At 51.7% G+C, this 19,061-nt stretch overlaps 1 protein-coding gene across 2 annotated transcripts; it reads left to right on the top strand.

Moving 5' to 3' along the window:
* Positions 1–4,226: 4,226 nt before the first annotated feature.
* On the top strand, positions 4,227–16,264 carry LRRC74B (leucine rich repeat containing 74B). 2 transcript variants are annotated; one of them, XM_038763033.1, is made up of 11 exons: positions 4,227–4,297; positions 5,434–5,584; positions 6,422–6,564; positions 7,325–7,457; positions 10,427–10,633; positions 11,209–11,318; positions 11,559–11,674; positions 12,503–12,581; positions 13,275–13,370; positions 13,687–13,803; positions 15,726–16,264. In XM_038763033.1, exons 1-11 carry the CDS (start codon positions 4,280–4,282, stop codon positions 15,747–15,749), a joined length of 1,194 nt encoding a protein of 397 aa, XP_038618961.1. In that variant the 5' UTR covers positions 4,227–4,279; the 3' UTR covers positions 15,750–16,264. The 2 variants fall into 2 exon arrangements, with proteins under 2 accessions (XP_038618961.1, XP_038618962.1); XM_038763034.1 differs by lacking the exons at positions 4,227–4,297; positions 5,434–5,584; positions 6,422–6,564 and having other exon boundaries at positions 7,375–7,457; positions 10,423–10,633; positions 11,209–11,674.
* Positions 16,265–19,061: the final 2,797 nt, after the last annotated feature.

Below are 19,061 nucleotides of genomic sequence, written 5' to 3'. Positions count from 1 at the left end.
AGTTACTTCTCTGTGCCTCAGTTCCCTCATCTGTAAAGTGGGGATTCACTGTGAGCCCCCCTGTGGGACAACCTGATCACCTTGTATCCCCCCCAGCGCTTAGAACAGTGCTTTGCACGTAGTAAGTGCTTAACAAATGCCATTATTATTATTATTATAATAAATACGATTGAATGAATGAATCAGGAAGACATCCCGCAGTCGTGATGTCGGAGAGGCCGAGGAGCGGGGTAGCACCACGCCTCAGTGGAAAGAGCGTGGGGGTCAGAAATCGTGGGCTTTCATCCCAACTCCGCCACTTTTCTACTGTGTGACTTTGGGCAAGTCACTTGCCCGCTCTGGGCCTCAGTTCCCTCATCTGAAAAATATGTTGCTGACTTGTATTCATTCATTCAATCGTATTTATTGAGCGCTTACTGTGTGCAGAGCACTGTACTAAGCGCTTGGGAAGTACAAGTTGGCAACATATAGAGACGGTCCCTACCCAACAGCGGGCTCACAGTCTAGAAGGGGGAGACAGAGAACAAAACAAAACATATTAACAAAATAAAATAAATAGAATAAATATGTACAAGTAAAATAGAGTAATAAATATGTACAAACATATATACATAGTGACTTGAATATAAATAGCACACCCCTCTAAATGTTTATCCCAACCAAAAATTTGGTAACCCGATTTTCTGGATATGCATATGCTAGATATCTAAGCATGGGGACTTTCCTTTTTTCAGAGCAATAGTTGCCCAAAATCAATCAATTAATCAATGGTATTTATAATAATAAGAATAAGAATGGCATGTATTAAGTGGTTACTATGTGTCGAGCACTGTTATAAGCGCTTGGGAGGTTACAAAGAGATCAGGTTGTCCCACGTGGGGCTCACCCAAGCACTTAGTCCAGTGGTCTGCACACAGTAAGTGCTCAATAAATGATTGAAAATATGAATGAATGAAGGAGGGATAAGAGAAGCAGTGTGGCTCAGTGAAAAGAGCCCGGGCTTTGGAGTCAGATGTCATGGGTTCCAATCCCGGCCCTGCGTCTTGTCAGCTGTGTAACTCTGGGCAAGTCACTTCACTTCTCTGGGCCTCAGTTCCCTCATCTGTAAAATGGGGATTAAAATGCCCCCCGTGGGACAACCTAATCACCTTGTAACTACCCCAGTGCTTTGCACATAGTAAGCACTTAATAAATACCATTATTATTATTATTATTAAAATGGGGATTAAGACTGTGAGCCCCCCGTGGGATAACCTGATCACCTTGTAACCTCCCCAGCGCTTAGAACAGTGCTTTGCACATAGTAAGTGCTTAATAAATACTATTATTATTATTATTAAAATGGGGATTAAGACTGTGAGTGCCCCGTGGGATAACCTGATCACCTTGTAACCTCCCTAACTCTTAGAACAGTGCTTCACACATAGTAAGCACTTAACAAATGTCATTATTATTATTATTATTATCTGGGACAACCTGATTACCTTGTATTCCCCCAAGTGCTTAGAACTGTACTTTATAATGACATTCATTAATAATGGCATTTATTAAGCACTTACTATGTGCAAAGCACTGTTTTAAGTGCTGGGGAGGTTACAAGGTTACACACTGCTAGGCACATAGTAAGCGCTTACCAAATGCCATATAATCATTTGGGTCGGGGGATGTCCGCGTTGCGGGGAGTACGAGTGCCCTACATGCTGTAAGGACTCACCGATTAATAATAATATTAATAATAATAATGGCATTTATTAAGCTCTTACTATGTGCAAAGCACTGTTCTAAGCGCTGGGGAGGTTACAAGGTGATCAGGTTGTCCCACAGGGGGCTCAAAGTCTTAATACCCATTTTACAGATGAGGTAACTGAGGCACAGATAAGTGACTTGCCCAAAGTCATTCAGCTGACAAGTGGCAGAGCAGGGATTCGAACCCATGACCTGTGACTCCAAAGCCCGTATTCTTTCCACTTAGCCATGCTGCTTCATGATGCATCAATCATCAACCGATTGATGATAATAATAATAATTATGTTGTGCCGGGCAATGTACTAAGCGCTGAGGTGGATACAAGGTAATCAGGCTGTCCCACGTGGGGCTCACAGTCTTCATCCCCATTTTCCAGATGAGGTAACATGAGGACCAGAGAAGTGAAGTGACTTGCCCAAGGTCACGCAGCAGACAAGGGGCGAAGTCGGAATTAGAACCCACGACCTTCTGATTCCCCGGCCCGGGCTCCCTCCACTAGGTCATGCTGCTTCTCTTTTGAAGCTGCTTCTCTCTAGAGAAGCAGCGTGGCACAGTGGAAAGAGCCCGGGCTTGGGAGTCAGAGGTCATGGGTTCTAATCCCGACTCCGCCACTTGTTAGCTGTGTGACTTTGGGCAAGTCACTTAACTTCTCTGTGCCTCAGTTATCTGTAAAAAAAAAAATGGGGATTAAGACTGTGAGCCCCACGTGGGACAACCTGATCACCTTGTATCCTCTCCAGTGCTTAGAACAATGCTTTGCACATAGCGCTTAATAAATGCCATCATTATTACTATTATTAACGTGGAATTAGAGGAACAGAGGTTTCAGATTGAGCCAGTAAGGTAGGAGGGGGCGAGTGGATTGAATGCTGCTTAGCAGATGCCATCATTATTATTATTCATGGGGAAGGAACAATCAATACAATTGATTGATTGTTGTGGGGAGGGTCTAGGAAGAGGATCCCTCCCTCATTCGTTTTCTCTAGGCTTGGGGCACGGTGGCACCCGGGTGGGAGTTTGTCCTTGTGCGGATTCATTCATTCATTCAATCGTATTTATTGAGCGCTTACTGTGTGCAGAGCACTGGACTAAGCGCTTGGGAAGTACAAGTTGGCAACATATAGAGACGGTCCCTACCCAACAGCGGGCTTACAGTCTAGAAGCAGCGTGGCTCAGGGGAAAGAGCACGGGCTTTGGAGTCAGAGATCATGGGTTTGAATCCCAGCTCCACCACGTGTCTGCTGTGTGCCCTTGGGGAAGTCACTTAACTTCTCGGAGCCTCAGTTACCTCATCTGTAAAAGGGGGTTGATGACTGTGAGCCCCACGCCGGACAACCTGATCACCTTTTAACCTCCCCTAGCGCTTACAACAGTGCTTTGCACATAGTAAGCGCTTAACAAATGCCATCATTATTATTATATTATTATCTGTAAAAGGGGGATGATGACTGTGAGCCCCACGTGGGACAACCTGATCACCTTGTATCCACCCCAGCGCTTAGAACAGTGCTTTGCACATAGTAAGCGCTTAACAAATGCCATCATTATTGTTATTATTATTAGAAGGGGGATTCATGCAAATGATCCACTGCCACCCGAACGTCCGGGATCTTCTAGACTGTGATCCCGTTGTTGGGAAGGGACCGTCTCCCTATGTTGCCAACTAGGAGGCCTTCCCAGACTGAGCCCCTTCCTTCCTCTCCCCCTCATCCCCCTCTCCATGCCCCCCATCTTACCTCCTTCCCCTCCCCACAGCACCTGTATATATGTATATATGTCTGTACATATTTATTACTCTATTTATTTATTTTACTTGTACACATCTATTTATTTTATTTTGTTAGTCTGGTTTTGTTCTCCGTCTCCCCCTTTTAGACTGTGAGCCCACTGTTGGGTAGGGACTGTCTCTACCTGTTGCCAACTTGGACTTCCCAAGCGCTTAGTCCAGTGCTCTGCACACAGTGAGCGCTCAGTAAATACGATTGATTGACTTCCCAAGCGCTTAGTCCAGTGTTCTGCACACAGTAAGCGCTCAATAAATACGATTGAATGAATGAATGAATGTTGGGTAGGAACTGTCCCTATATGTTGCCAAATTGTTCTTCCCAAGCGCTTAGTACAGTGCTCTGCACACAGTAAGCGCTCAATAAATACGAATGAATGAATGAATGTTGGGTAGGAACTGTCTCTATATGTTGCCAAATTGTTCTTCCCAAGCGCTTAGTACAGTGCTCTGCACGCAGTAAGCGCTCAATAAATACGACTGAATGAATGAATGGATAAAGACGATGGAATGAATAAGCTTTTCCCTCCTACGGCGCCCGCCCCACCCTCCGAGCGCGGGTGCCATGGCAACGGGCAACAAACCGGTCCCGGCGCTCAAGCCCCGCCCCTGCCTCGCTCCTATTGGCTGAGCTGGACGTCGGTTGTCTCAACAGCCCTCCCTATTGGCTGCCGCGGTGAGCGGGGGCCGCGGTGGTCTCCGCCTCCGCCGCGGGGGGGCGCTGAGAGTCCGGACGGCTGGAGCTTCGCGATGAGCGGTGGCGTTGAGGTCTGAGAGATGGACTCCTCTCCTGTGTCCTCCCTCTACCTCAATAAATACGATTGATTGATTGATTGATTGATCGATCGGGACCCCCGGCTCGTGACTCCCCCCCATCTTCCCTGTCCCCCCACTCTGGAGGTTGGCCGGGCCCACCTGTGGTGAAGGGAGAGGCGGGCAGCCCTTCCTCACAGGGAGCTCGGCCTGTGGTTTGCTCCTTTTGAACTCATTTAAGAAAAACTTGTCATTTTCCCCCTCCTGGCCTGGACCCAGCTCCGGGAAGAACCAGGTCGTGCTGCTGCTTGGTGTATGTGTGCTGGGGGGGTGAGCTCGGGGGGCCCCACCTTGTGAGGAAGAGGAGGAGGAGCTTTTAGGTTCCAGTTTCTCATCCCCTTAATAATAATATTGATGGCATTTATTAAGCGCTTACTATGTGCAAAGCCCTGTTCTAAGCACTGGGGAGGTTGCAAGGTGATGAGGTTGCCCCTCGGGGGGCTCACAGTCTTAATTCCCCGTTTTCCAGATGAGGTAACTGAGGTCGTGCTGCTGCTTGGTGTATGTGTGCTGGGGGGGTGAGCTCGGGGGGCCCCACCTTGTGAGGAAGAGGAGGAGGAGCTTTTTGGTCCCAGTTTCCCATCCCCTTAATAATAATATTGTTGCCAATTTGTACTTCCCAAGCGCTTAGTACAGTGCTCTGCACATAGTAAGCACTCAATAAATACGATTGATGATGATGATAATAATGATGGCATTTATTAAGCGCTTACTAAATGCAAAGCACTGTTCTAAGTACTGGGGAGGTTACAAGGTGATCAGGTTGTCCCTCCTGGGGCTCACAGTCTTCATCCCCATTTTCCAGATGAGGTAACTGAGGCACAGAGAAGTTGTGACTCGCCCAAAGTCACACAGCTGACAATTGGCAGAGCTGGGATTTGAACCCGTGACCTCTGACTCCAAAGCCCGGGCTCTTTCCACTGAGCCACGCTGCTCCCCTTGAGCCCAGGGCCAGCATTCCTAGGCCCTCGTTCCTTCCTTCCTTCCCTTCCTCCCGGTGCCCAGGCCAGGCCCTGGGATCGCGCCCTCCTTCACCCCAACAGGATGGCGAGCTGGGTGAGACCCTGCATCATTTCTGCTTGCTTTTCCAGCCCGCCCTGGATGCCGGTGGCTGCTCAGAGCCTTCAGAGGATGCAGCTGTCCTGCCGGGATCTTCCACGGAGAGCGAGGAGGAGGTGGAGGACTGCATGGAGGACCGTTCTGAGGCCGCGGAAGGGTCAGACACCGATCTGGACCTCGAAGGTATTCCGCAGGCGGCTGGGGGGATTCTCACGGTCACCTGAGACCACCTAAAGCTTTTGAGCGTTTAGCTCTTGATGTTCCTCTGCAGTCGAGCCATCTTTGACTCCAGGTTCCTTCGTTTGTTGGTAATTGCCGCTTCCAGGAGCTTCCCCTTCCCCTGCACCCACATACCCACACACCCTCTACTTTCTGGTCACATCAGCCCGACAGCTCCTGTAGCGCTCAGCTGATATCATTTATCCCTTGGCTCGTTGCTTGCTCTTGCTTTGAGCCCTCGTGTCTCTGTCCTTCATCGTGCTGCCATTCTGTGTACCTTTTCCGGGCTTGTTGGTCCTTCTCAGGAAATTGTTTGGTCTTCCAGGCCAGGGAACCTTGTGTTCTGTTGTTTGCTCCCAAGGGCCCGGTCCTGGGCCTGTACATGATAGGTGCTTACTACAGTGATGTGCAGCATGCATGATTCTACCCAATAAGACACCATGGCCTGTCCACAGCAGTGCCCGATCGCCAGTAACTGGCATCTTACTCTATTTATTTTACTTGTACATATTTATTCTACTTGTTTTATTTTGTGAACATGTTTTGTTTTGTTCTCTGTCTCCCCCTTCTAGACTGTGAGCCCACTGTTGGGTAGGGACCGTCTCTATATGTTGCCAACTTGTACTTCCCAAGCGCTTTGTACAGTGCTCTGCACACAGTAAGCGCTCAATAAATACGATTGAATGAATGAATGAATCTTCCCCTTTACTCCTTCCCAAACGGGAGTATGGCAACCCCTCAGGGGTGGATGTGGGGGCATCGTTTGTTTGTTTCCGTCCTGCTCCTCTGTCACCCGTGTAGAGGCCGAGGGAGCACCAGGCTCTACGCAGGCAGCCCGGTACATGGCAGCCTGCCGGGGTTACGGCACGGTGCCCGTGTCTGCCTTTTTCCGCCACGTGACTGACTCGGAGCTGTCGCTGCCGCATCACGGGCTGGGGCCCCAGGTAAGGGCCGGGAGTGGGACGCCTCGGGTGGGTCACCTCAGAATCTGGGGTGTGCTGGGGACCCGCTGACCACTGGCCACTGACAGGCAGGACCCCTGACGGGAAGCCACAGTCAGGTGAAACTGCTTCCTCTGGTTGTGTTCAACAATAAACAGACACATTCTCTCCCCCTTCAGCTCTCCCTCACTGGCCACTCCACCTCCGGCCCCCACATTTAGTTGTGGGCTTTTCCCCGCTGGCCAGCACAGGCCGGAATGAGCCTGTGGTCCAGCTCCGGCCCCCAAATTTAGTTGTGGGCTTTTCCTCGCTGGCCAGCACAGGCCGGAATGAGCCCGTGGTCCAGCCCCGGCCCCTGGCCCGTGGCGACCCCCAGCCCACCAGGGAGCCGAGGCCCTGGGGGAATCTGCTGCAGGGAAGTGGCCCTGAGGTTTCCTGGGGTCCGAGGGCTGTTCCTCATCTGTGGGAAAACTGTGGGATGTTCCTCCTCTATGAGACTGCCTCTCCTTCCCTCCCGGGCCAGGGGTGCAGGACCCCAGCGGCACTAGAAGGGGGGAAGCAGGTCAAGGGGCCGGTGGCCAGTGAGGGAGAGCTGAAGGGGGAGGGAATGTGTCTGTTTATTGTTGTATCGTACTCTTCCGAGCGCTTAGTATAGTGCTTTGCACACAGTAAGCATTCGATAAATACGATTGAACGAGTGAATGAAAAGGGGAGGTTCCTGCAGGGACCAGCCGTAACCAGACCCCCCCACCCTCGACACCAGGACGCTCGAGCGCTGGCAGAGACCTTGACGAACAACACCTGCATCGTCAAACTCAACCTGCGGGACAACGTGCTGAGCGCCGCCGGGGCCGAGGCCGTCGCTGGGATGCTGAAGGAAAACTGCTTCCTTTCCGGTGGGGAGCCGGGGGTGGCTGGGCCCAGAGGAGCCAGGGCTTGGCGCCGGTTTGGGGGGCTCCATGACATTGTTGGGGGGATGGGATGGTCCAGCCTCCCCCGCCATCGCCCGCACATCTCCCCGCTCCCCAAAAACTTAACGATAGTTGGCCGTCAGCTTCCGCGTCGATGACTTGGTGGATAGAGCACGGGCTTGGGAGTCAGCTCGCTACTGTCTTACTACAACGCAGCCCACACAGTTAATTCCTTTAATTCTAATTTTCTGTCAGTGCCTCAGTCTTGCCACTGACCTCTTGGCCGCATCCTTCCTCTGTCTTGGAATCCCCTCCCTCCTCATATCAGACGGATAATTGCTCTCCCCGACTTGAAAGCCTTATTGAAGGCATATCTCCTCCAAGAAGCCTTCCCTGACAAAGCCATCCTCTCCTCTTCTACAACTCCCTTCTGTCACCCTGACTTGCTCCTTTTATTCACCCTCCCTCCCATCCCCACAGCGCATATGCATATATCTGTGTACGTGTATAATTTATTTATGTATTTGTGTATATTTCTGTCTTTCTCCCCCTCTAGACTGTGAGGTTGTTGTGGGCAAAGAATGTGTCTTTTTATTGTTATATTGTAGTAATAATAGTAATAATAATGGCATTTATCAAGCGCATACTGTGTGCACAGCACTGTTCTAAACGCTGGGGAGGTTACGTGGGGCTCACAGTCTTCCGCGTGGCTCAGTGGAAATAGCACAAGCTTTGGAGTCAGAGGTCAAGGGTTCAAATCCCGGCTCCGCCACTTGTCAGCTGTGTGACTTTGGGCAAGTCACTTAACTTCTCTGTGCCTCAGTTACCTCATCTGTAAAATGGGGATTAAGACTGTGAGCCCCACGTGGGACAACTTGATCACCTTGTATCCTCCCCAGCGCTTAGAACAGTGCTTTGCACATAGTAAGCGCTTAATAAATGCCATTATTATTATTATTATTATCCCCATTTTACAGATGAGGTAACTGAGGCAAAGATTAGTTAAGTGACTTGCCCGAAGTCACACAGCTGACATTTGGCAAAGTGGGGATTTGAACCCATGACCTCTGACTCCAAAGCCCGTGCTCTTTCCACTGAGCCACGCAGCTTCTCTACTGTCCCAAGCACTTAGGACAGTGCTTTGCACACAGTCAGCGCTCGATAACTACAATTGGTTGAATGAATGAAGGATCTGCTTTCTAATCCCGGCTCCGCCACTCCTCTGCTGTGTGACCTTGGGCAAGTCACTTAACTTCTCTGCGCCTCAGTCTCCTCATTTGTAAAATGGGGATAAGAGTGTGAGCCCCATGTGGGACAGGGACTAATTCCAACCTGATGAACTTGCATCCACCCCATCGCTTAGAACAATCAATCAATCAATCGTATTTATTGAGCGCTTACTGTGTGCAGAGCACTGTACTAAGCGCTTGGGAGGTACAAGTTAGCAAAATATAGAGACGGTCCCTACCCAACAGCGGGCTCGCAGTCTAGAAGGGGGAGACAGAGAACAAAACCAAACATACTAACAAAATAAAATAAATAGAATAGATGTGTATAAGTAAGATAAATAAATAAATAGAGGAATAAATATGTACAAACATATATACATATATACAGGTGCTGTGGGGAAGGGAAGGAGGTAAGATGGGGGGATGGAGAGGGGGACGAGGGGGAGAGGAAGGAAGGGGCTCAGTCTGGAAAGGCCTCCTGGAGGAGGTGAGCTCTCAGTAGGGCAGTGCTTGGCACGTAGTAAGCGCTTAACAAGTACCATTATTATTATTATTATCATTATTAGAAACTCCTCACTTTAAGGCAGTCATTTGGCATTCCCCACTCCACACTATCCTTGCTCCCCCTCACTACAACCCGGGCTGCATACTTCACTCATCTAGCGCCAGCCCACTCGCTGTGCCTCACTCTCACCTCTCCCTCCCACCTCTCCCTCCGTCGACCCGTTGCTCACATCCTTCTTCTCTCCCCCTTCTTATCTGACAGACCACCGCTCTCCCCACCTTCAGAGCCCTACTAAAGTCACATCTCCTCCAGGAAGCCTTCCCTGAGTCATGGCTCATCTCCCGGGTTATAGCCCCCAACTGCGATTGCAACACGTGTGCCCTGGCACTGGTCAACTCACAACTCTCTGTGGCAATTTTTATAGAGACTTAAGCCCTAACACACACATACCTGCTTCTCTTTCTTCCTCCTACACTTAGTTTATTTTAGTGTCTGTCTTCCCTGCTAGACTGTAAGCTCCTTGAAGACAGGGATGGAATCTATTAGTTCTGTTGTGCTCTTGACACAATAGGTGCCCGGTAAATGCTCCTGATGGGTTAGTATTTATTATGTGCCTTCTGTGCAGAGCACTGTTTTAGGGGTTTGGGAGAATGCCCTAGAAGCATTAGCCTCATGTTCTCCGTCTTCAAGGTTATCAAATGATATCACTTTGTTATCACTCAAGGCAAACAAATGATAGTCACTTTAAATACTGCAGATTGAGGCCCTTCTAATTCTTGCCTGTCATTCATTCATTTATTCAATCGTATTAAATGCTTTCTGTAATAATAATAATGATGGCATTTATTAAGAGCTTACTATGTGCAAAGCACCATTGTACTAAGTGCTGGGAAAAGTACAATACAGCAATAAACAGACACATCCCCTGCCCACAACGAGCTTACAGTTTAGACGGGTGGAGACCAACATTAATACAGATAAGTAAATTACAGATATGTAGGTATGGGCTGCGGGGCTGGGAGGGGGGATATACAAGGGGGAAAGTCAGGGTGACGCAGAAGGGAGTGGGAGAAGAAAGGCGGGCTTAGTCAGGGAAGGCCTCTTGGACGCCTGGGTCAGCCCCCCAATACACACGCCCCCCACCCCCTCCTCCCCCAGAGGGTCCGGGCTCGGTGGTCTCCCCAGCCCATCTTAGAGTGCTGTGCCTCCGTCCTAGGCAGACATGGATTTATCGGAGAACAAGCTGGGCGATGGCGGGATCCAGGCGCTGTGTGCCGCGCTGCCTGGCAACTCCACCCTGCTCAGGCTCGGCCTCTCCGGAAACCACCTGGGCACCCGGGCCGCCGCTCACCTTGCCGACAGCCTCCTCGTCAACCACAAGATCGAGTCGCTGGATCTGAGCCACAACCAGCTGGATGATCGGGCGGGTACGGAACCCTTCCCCGTCCCCCACTTCCACCCCTGGCCGGGCAGATCGGAGCGGAGCCGACATCTAGGCCGGAGTGACCGGCCTTGGGTTTTCCGGGGGAGCGGTTGGCTCGTTATTGAACGCCCCTTGGGAGCATTGCCTTGTGTGACTTCCACTAGCTCTTGGCTAGTGGAAACCAAACCTGGGACCTGGGAGTGGGGGCTGGGTAGGGGGTGAGGGTCCAGGAGAGTCCCACGGGAGAAGTCAATGGCCAAGCACAGGCCCAGGAATCAGGAGAACCAGGGCTGTAATCCTGGCTCTGCCACTGGTCTGCCGTGTAACCTTAGTCGAGTCACTTAACTTCTCTTGGCCTCAGTTCCCTTGTCTGTAAAATGGGGCTTAAGACTGAGCTCCATGTGGGACAGGGACTGTATCCAACCTGATTTACTTGTATCTACCCCAGCACTTAGAACAGTGCTTGGCACGTAGTAAGTGCTTAACAAATACCGTTATCATTATTATTATCGATAATAACCGCTGGCCTCTTTGGTCCCGGCCGGCCGCCTGGCTAATAACCACGACTCCTCTCCCAAGGAGAGTTCCTTGGCCGAGCTCTGGCTGAAAACACGGGCCTGAAGGAGCTGTTCCTGAGCTGGAACCACTTCCACAGTCCCGGGGCCGTGGCCTTGGCCCGAGGCCTGGAGGTAAACCCAGCGGATGGGAAGGGGTGCTCACGCTTGCACCCCCAAAGTGCCCTGCTGTGTGGCTCCCCTGCAGCGAGCCTGGTGGGGAGCAGGTCCCATGGGGACCGACCCTCCCCGCCCGTCCCCAAAGCCCAAGTCGCGTGGAGGGAGGGGGTGGGACGGGGTCACCTGCAGCTCTCCCTGGGGGGGCGAGACGGAGAGGGCCCTGGGGTATGGGGCCCCACCCCCTGTCCCCCGCAGGCCAACATCTTCCTGAAGGTCCTGGATGTCTCATACAACGGGTTTGGGGACCCGGGGGCCGCGGCCCTGGGTGTGGCCCTGCGAGGGAACAACGTACTGGAGGAGCTGGACGTCAGGTGAGGGCCTGCTGTGCCCCACGCCTCACACTGTTCCTGGGCCCATTTGGCGCTCACTGTGGGCTAAGCCCCGTGATAAGTCCTAGGGACTGTTCAGGATAACCGGAACCAGCCGAAATGAAGTGCTCGCGGTCTGAAAGGGTGGGAAAGCTGTGCTTTCATCCCCAGAAGAAGAAGCTGAGGCCCAGAGAGGTTAAGCGATCACACAGCAGTTCTGGGCTTGTTTGGGACTCTTGCTGGGCCCTAAGCACTGTGCTGAGTATTGGGCGGGTACTGTAGTAACAGGACAAATAACCCCTCAACTCAAGGAGCTTACATTGCAGGAGGACTAGAAACAAGAATTGGTGGTGGATAGTGTTGGAGCAGAAGGAAAGCGAGGATGTAGCAGGAGATAGTAGTATAAGTATGCCAGGACGGTGGAGCTTTATAAATAATGGGACAGACTAATATATATCTTTAAGTGCTGTTAGCAGTTGGGGGCGTGAGGGGTGACTGGGACTAGGGTGTTGGCAATTAATTGAGGGGTGAGGAGAGCGGTGGTCTGATGAATTAGGGTTGGGGTGATTCCAGGCTGGGGACATGCTGGGGACAGAGGGGGTTTGGGGTGTATAAGACCCCTTGTAAGGAGTGCCCGGATGGTGGGGTTGCCCCTGGCCCGGATACAGGACCCTGCCCTGTCCTGGGTCTGCAGCCTGGAGTGGATGGGGTGGGCCCATCTGCCTTCCCGGGGGTCCCGGGAGGCTTGGGATAGGAGGGGCGAGGAGGTCGGAGCTGGCACTTCAGCCACCTGGGAGATCGTCACCCCCAACTCGCCCATTTGATTTGTAGCAACAACCGCATCTCCCCAGCCGGAGCCTTGCGCTTGGCATCAGGCCTCCGAGAAAACCGAACCCTCAGGACCCTGGTGGTGAGTGAGGTTTCGGAGGGTGGCCGGGGGCTCGTGGCACGGGGAAGGGGTGGGGGCATCCTGCAGCAGGGTCAGGGGCTCTGCCACGGCTTTGTCCCGCCTGGCTCCCCGCTGACCCGAGCCACCCAACATGAGGGCGGGGACTTCTGGGACACACAGCACCCCGGGCCCAGCATGGTGGATCCTGAGCCGGTCCGATCCCTGGCTGCACGGCGCTCTGGGCGCAGGACGGGGAATCCCAGGCCCACCGGGTGGGACCCCCACCCTAAGGCGCTCCAGGCCCAGCATGGTGGATCCTGAGTCAAGCAGGATCTTCCAGAGGTCGGGTTGTGGTCCTTGTGGTCCCCAAAAGCCAGAGGCCCTGCCTCAGGCGATTTCCCACGCCGCACCCAGCCCGGCACAGCAGAGATACCCAGCCCCGTCCGTGGGCCAGGATCCACGGGGTCTCTGGGTTAAGGGGTCGAGGGCAGCTGTGGTTTGTTGGGACAGAGTTGGGACAGGGTGAGCGGGTTTGCTAGAGGTAATTTCAGAACTTCTCAGTCCTCAGCCACTCCTGGGTCAGCAAGGAGTGCGAGACTGCTCCTCCCCCTCCCTCGGAGATGGGGAGGGTGGATCCAGAAGCCTCCGGGTGGTCGAATGGGCTCCCTCCCCCCCACCCCCGAACCCGACATTCCCGCTTTCGGTGACTCCCAGATGGCCAGGAATCCCATGCGGAGCGAGGGCAGCGTCAGGGTCCTCAAGTCCATCCAGGCCAATGCACGGTCCTCCCTGGAAATGCTGGACTTCACGGTCAGTGCTGGGGGGCCAGGTGGACCCCGGGTCAGTTCCCACGGTTGGCACTGGCGTCTCTGCTGCGGGCCCGGACCCTCGGGGCTTGGGGGGGGCAGTTTGGCTGCACCCACTTAGCCACTGCAGTGGAGGAAGGAGGAGGAGGAAGAAGAGGCCATTCAGAGAGAGGTGTGGGCACTTTGGGTTCCCTAGCCTCACTGGCACAGGGCCAACCGAGTGAGGACTTGTGGCAAGATGGACCGGGCCACCACAGTGACCTGGCCACTCCCGGGCCCAGCCGTGAGGGACATTTGGGCTTCCTGACTTTTCCTTGTAGGACATCAGCGTGAACAAGGACTTTTGGGAGCTCTCTGAAGCAGTCCGAGGGCTTTTCCCCAGACTCCGCATCCTCCACGGGGGGTTCCCGGCGCCCTTCAGGAGAGACCGATCTAAGGTGAGCAGTGACAGAAGGACCTTGTCTGGGTCCTTGCTGTCTTCCAGACCGCCTGGGCTGGAGCAGAGAAACTCTGAATGCTCCCCCGACCCCACTCTGCCTAACCAGAGGGCCCGGGAGCAGATGTGGGGAACAGAGAAGCAGTGTGGCTTAGTGGATAGAGCACGGGCCCGGGAGCCAAAAGAACCTGGGTTCTAATTCCTGCTCTGCCACTGAGCTTTTGTGTGACCTTGGGCAAGTCACTTAATTTCTCCGGGCCTCAGTTTACTCATCTGTAAAACGGGGATTGATGAGCGTGTGCCCCATATGGGACAAGGACTGTGTCCAACCTGATTAGCTTATATCTACCCCAGCGCTTAGAACAGTACTTGGCACATAGTAAGCACCTAACAAGTACCATAATAATAATTATTAATAATAATAATGATGGCATTTATTAAGCGCTTACTATGTGCCAGGCACTGTTCTAAGTGCTGGGGAGGTTACAAGGTGATCAGGTTGTCCCACGGGGGGCTCACAGTCTTAATCCCCATTTTACAGAGGAGGGAACTGAGGCCCGGAGAAGTGAAGTGACTTGCCCCAGGTCACAGAGCTGACAGTTGGCGGAGCTGGGATTTGAACCCGTGACCTCTGACTCCAAAGCCCGTGCTCTTTCCACTGAGCCACGCTGCTTCTAGGTGGTGTACCCACAACTTCGGATGTTAGAAAAACTTAAAGCTTCTCTGTTACCCAGCGGCGAGGCACTGCGGCTACGGTGCCACAGGAGGGGAAGAAACGGGCAGAGGTGGGCATAGAGGGCACTGGAGCCCTAGGAGTTAGGCCAGAAGTGGTGACTTGGGTGCTGTTGAGCCGTCTCCACCCACCACGTCTTTGCCGTCCCCCTCCCCTGACTGACCGCGCCGATCCATCGTCCCTGCAGACCACCCTGCCTTCAGTAGGGACCCACTGCCCTCAGGCCTTCTGAGTTGGGATTGCCCAAAGCCTCTGAGAGCACTCTGGGCCCAGCCCAGCCCAACGCAGTGCACTAAGCAGTATGTGCCAATAATATTATTATTATTGTACTTTTTAAGCACTTACTATGTGCCAAGCACTGTTCTAAACTCTGGGGTAGATACAAGTTTATCAGGGTGGACCCAATCCCTGTCCCACGTGCGGCTCACATTCTTAATCCCCGTTTTACAGATGAGGTAACTGAGACCCAGAGGAGTTAAGTAACTTGCCCAAGGTCACACGGCAGACATGTGGCAGAGCGGGGATTAGAACTCAAGCCCTCTGACCCCCAGACCCGTGCTCTATCCACTAAGCCACACTGCCTCTCCTTCATTCTTCTCTAATAAAACACAAGCCAGAGAAGCCAAGTGGCTTAATAATACTAACAATGGCATTTATTAAGCGCTTACTACGTGCAAAGCACTGTTCTAAGCGCTGGTGGATACAGCAGAGACCCAGGAGCCAGAGGAACTGGCTTCTAATCCAGGTTCTGCTACTTGCCTTTTGTGTAACCTTGGGCAAACCACTTCACTTCTCTGTGCCTCACTTACCTCACCTGTAAAATGGGGATGCAATGCATGTCCTCCCTCCCCCTTACCCTGTTAGCTCCATGTGGGTCAGAGACTGTGTCCCACCTGATTATCCTCTATCTACTCTAGTGATTGTTTCAGTGCTTGGCACACAGTAATCACAGAACTACCACAGTGATGATTATTACTGAGCTTGGCAGGTGCTCAGCGAGCTTGGCGTGTGTTCAGTAGATAATCAAGGGCAGGTGAATGAATGATTGAACAAACGAGGGAGACATCTTCTGTTCTCTGGCCGAGTTCACCCACTCTACCCCGTACTCCCATTCTCTCCACTCTCCCTGGTCCACTTAGTTTGCCCGGTGCCCCCAGTCCACCCAGTCCTCCCTGTCCATCTTTCCCCAGCTCCCCGATGAAGCAGCAGCGTGAGGCCCAAGCCTGGCACCTCTGCAGACTCGAATGCTTGCCTCTCCAACTCCATGGCTGCAAGATACCCAGTCTTCCTGCTTCTGGGTGTTTGCCATCAGCCCAGTGTGGAGTTGGGAGGGGGTCCCCAACGCTGGGGCCAAGAGAGAGCTGCCCCTTGCACCCCACCATCAGATTGTTTCAAAGAACTGATGCCCTCTCCCCTGTAACTTTCCATGGGGTTCAATTGGGGATGGAGCGAGAAGATGCCTTCGTGCCCCACTCCCCGTCACTCGTCACCCCCAGAACGGCCTGCCGATAGACAGACCCCCGCGCTCACACCCTGCTGCCTCTTCCACCCTCCCTCTGCTCAGCCCTGATGGTGGCACAGGGCAGGAAACTGGAGAAGATGGAGTTTCTCATCCAATAAAGAGGTAATTGCTTTCATCACCATCCCATGGGCCCGTCTCTCTGTACGTTGTTGCCAGAAGGAGGTCAGTGGTAACATTGAAGAGCAGTTTTAGTGGATTTTGGGGGTTGGGGGGGACCTGTCCATGGAGGGAGAAAAGGGAGCGGGGGCAATGGCTGGACAAACAGCGAGTCCAGGGAAGGTTATTATGAGGGCTGTGGAGAAGTGGATATGTTTAAAGGCAGAGGTGAAGGAGCCATCATGGAGCGAGTGGTTGAAGAGGGCACAGCCAGAGAGGACGGAGAAGGCAGCACAGCCAGGGACGGTGGAGGAGAAGGCATGCTCACTTTCACGTGTATTGTTTTTCACTCCATAATTTAGGCACTTTGCCACATATCCACCTTTCTATCCTCCTCACCCCCTCCTCCTCATGTGTTGCATAATAGGTGATGCCTGGGCAGCCCAGCCGGCGCCCCCCAAATTGGGCTTAGTCTGTGCCCGCTGTCCCTTCTCCCACCCCCCACCAGTATTGAAAGGCAAGATAAAGAAGCGTATGCTTCCTGGGCATTGATACAGTTGTCGAGTACAGCGCTATTGATACAATTGTCGACTACGGGGATAAACATTGGGATGCCCAATAAATACTTGCTTGACATATATACCTGTATATATGTATATATGTTTGTACATATTTATTACTCTATTTATTTGACTTGTACATATCTATTCTATTCATTTTATTTTGTTAATATGTTTGGTTTTGTTCTCTGTCTCCCCCTTCTAGACTGTGAGCCCACTGTTGGGTAGGGACTGTCTCTATATGTTGCCAACTTGTACTTCCCAAGGACTTAGTACAGTGCTCTGCACACAGTAAGTGCTCAATAAATACGATTGATTGATTGATTAGACGGTGAGCGCGTTGTGGGCAGGGATTATGTCTGTTTGTTGTCATATCGTTCTCTCTCAAGCGCTTAGTACAGTGTTTTGCACACTTTAAGCGCTCAATAAATATGACTGAATGAATGCATGAATGGTGAGCTTAAGCAGAAACCCCCTGGACTTTTCAGAAGCTGTGCAGATTTTTTTATGTAATAGCTGTCAAATGAAAATCTGGATAATCTGGAAAAATCAGATGCTAGAATATCAAGTAAATTAGTCACACCTACTTTTAGGGTTATAATAATAATAATGGCATTTATTAAGCACTTACTATGTGGAAAGCACTGTTCTAAGCACTGGGGACATTACAAGGTGATCAAGTTGTCCCACGGGGGACTCACAGGCTTAATTCCCATTTGACAGATGAGGTAACTGAGGCACACGGAAGTTAAGTGACTTGCCCAAAGTCAGCTAGTAATTGGCGGAGCTGGGATTTGAACCCATGACCTGTGACTCCAAAGTCCGTGCTCTTTCCACTGAGCCATGCTGGTTGCTCAAGATGAGGTTTTGTTTAGACATGCGTGACTCAAGTGAACCTATGTTGCCAACTTGTACTTCCCAAGCGCTTAGTACAGTGCTCTGCACACAGGAGGCGCTCAATAAATACGATTGAATGAATGAATGAATGGGTACTTTGTCATTTTCATTATTCCAGGTAAGACCCTTTTTACCCCTGCCACTCTTGAGGCCTTAATCCTGGTTGCACTACTTCCCTGCTGTGTCACCTTGGGCTGGTCACTTAATGTCTGTGTGCCTCAGTTTCCTCACCTGTAAAATGGGGGTTCCCTCCCTGTTAGACCGATCTCCAGGTATGACTGACCTGATGATCCCGGATCTTCCCCGGGATTTAGGAGAGTGCTGGGCGCACAGTTAACTCTTCACCCACGTCACAGTGATTCTTTGGTGGGGAGGCTCCCGGCTGGAGAAAGGTCTTTGCTATTCATTCATTCATTCATTCAGCTGTATTTATTGAGCGGTTATTGGGTGCAGAACACTGTACTAAGCGTCTGGGAGAGTACAATATAGCAAACAGTCTCATTCCCTGCCCATAAAGAGCTGGCAGCTTAGCATTCCTTCCCCATTGTCTTGCCCCCAACACCCCGGAGTAGACATTCCCAGGTCTTCCTCTAATCCGGAATGGCTCCAATGGATCTCCCTCGGCCCTTGGGCTTTCCCATCCACTGGATCCCTCTGCTCCTGCCTCCTCCTCAAGGCTCTGGGTACTCCCTCAACCAAACAATCAATGGTGTTTATTGAGCACTTACCGAGGGCACACCAGGGAACTTGGGAAAGTACAATACAGAAATGGGTAATAATAATATTAATATTAATAATGGCATTTATTAAGTGCTTACTGGAGAAGCAGCGTGGCTCAGTGGGAAAGAGCCCGGGCTCTGGAGTCGGGTCAGGGGTTCAAATCCCGCTTCCACCAACTGTCAGCTGTGTGACTTTGGGCAAGTTACTTAACTTCTCTGTGCCTCAGTTCCCTCATTCGTAAAAAAATGGGGATTGACTGTGAGCCCCGCATGGGACAAACTGATCATCCTGTAACCTCCCCAGTGCTTAGAACAGTGCTTGGCACATAGTAAGTACGTAATAAATACCATCATTATTATTATTATAGGATCCCTGCCTTCTAAGAGAAGCAGCATGGCTCAGTGGAAAGAGCACGGGCTTTGGAGTCAGAGGTCATGGATTCAAATCCCGGCTCCGCCAATTGTCAGCTGTGTGACTTTGGGCAAGTCACTTAGCTTCTCTGGGCCTCAGTTACCTCATCTGTAAAATGGGGATTGATTGTGAGCCCCCATGGGACAACCTGATCACCTTGTAACCTCCCCAGCGCTTAGAACAGTGCTTTGCACATAGTAAGTGCTTAATAAATGCCATTATTATTATTATTATTACTAGGAGCTTACAGGGTAGAGGGAGAACCAGGAATCAAAATAAGTAACAGCTAGGGCAATGACATGGTATCAGAATAAATACAT

This window comes from Tachyglossus aculeatus, chromosome 21 (assembly GCF_015852505.1).
Source record: "Tachyglossus aculeatus isolate mTacAcu1 chromosome 21, mTacAcu1.pri, whole genome shotgun sequence".
In the NCBI taxonomy this organism is placed as follows: Eukaryota; Metazoa; Chordata; class Mammalia; order Monotremata; family Tachyglossidae; genus Tachyglossus; species Tachyglossus aculeatus.
The sequence above is the reverse complement of the archived record's forward strand: the minus strand, read 5'-3'. Positions and strand labels throughout refer to the sequence as shown.

Bases quoted from the DNA above. Each gene is read 5' to 3' on its own strand.
- LRRC74B (XM_038763033.1), top strand. The intron at 11,675-12,502 runs GTGAGGGCCTGC...TTTGATTTGTAG, and splicing joins CTGGAGGAGCTGGACGTCAG to CAACAACCGCATCTCCCCAG. The intron at 13,804-15,725 runs GTGAGCAGTGAC...ATCTTTCCCCAG, and splicing joins TCAGGAGAGACCGATCTAAG to CTCCCCGATGAAGCAGCAGC.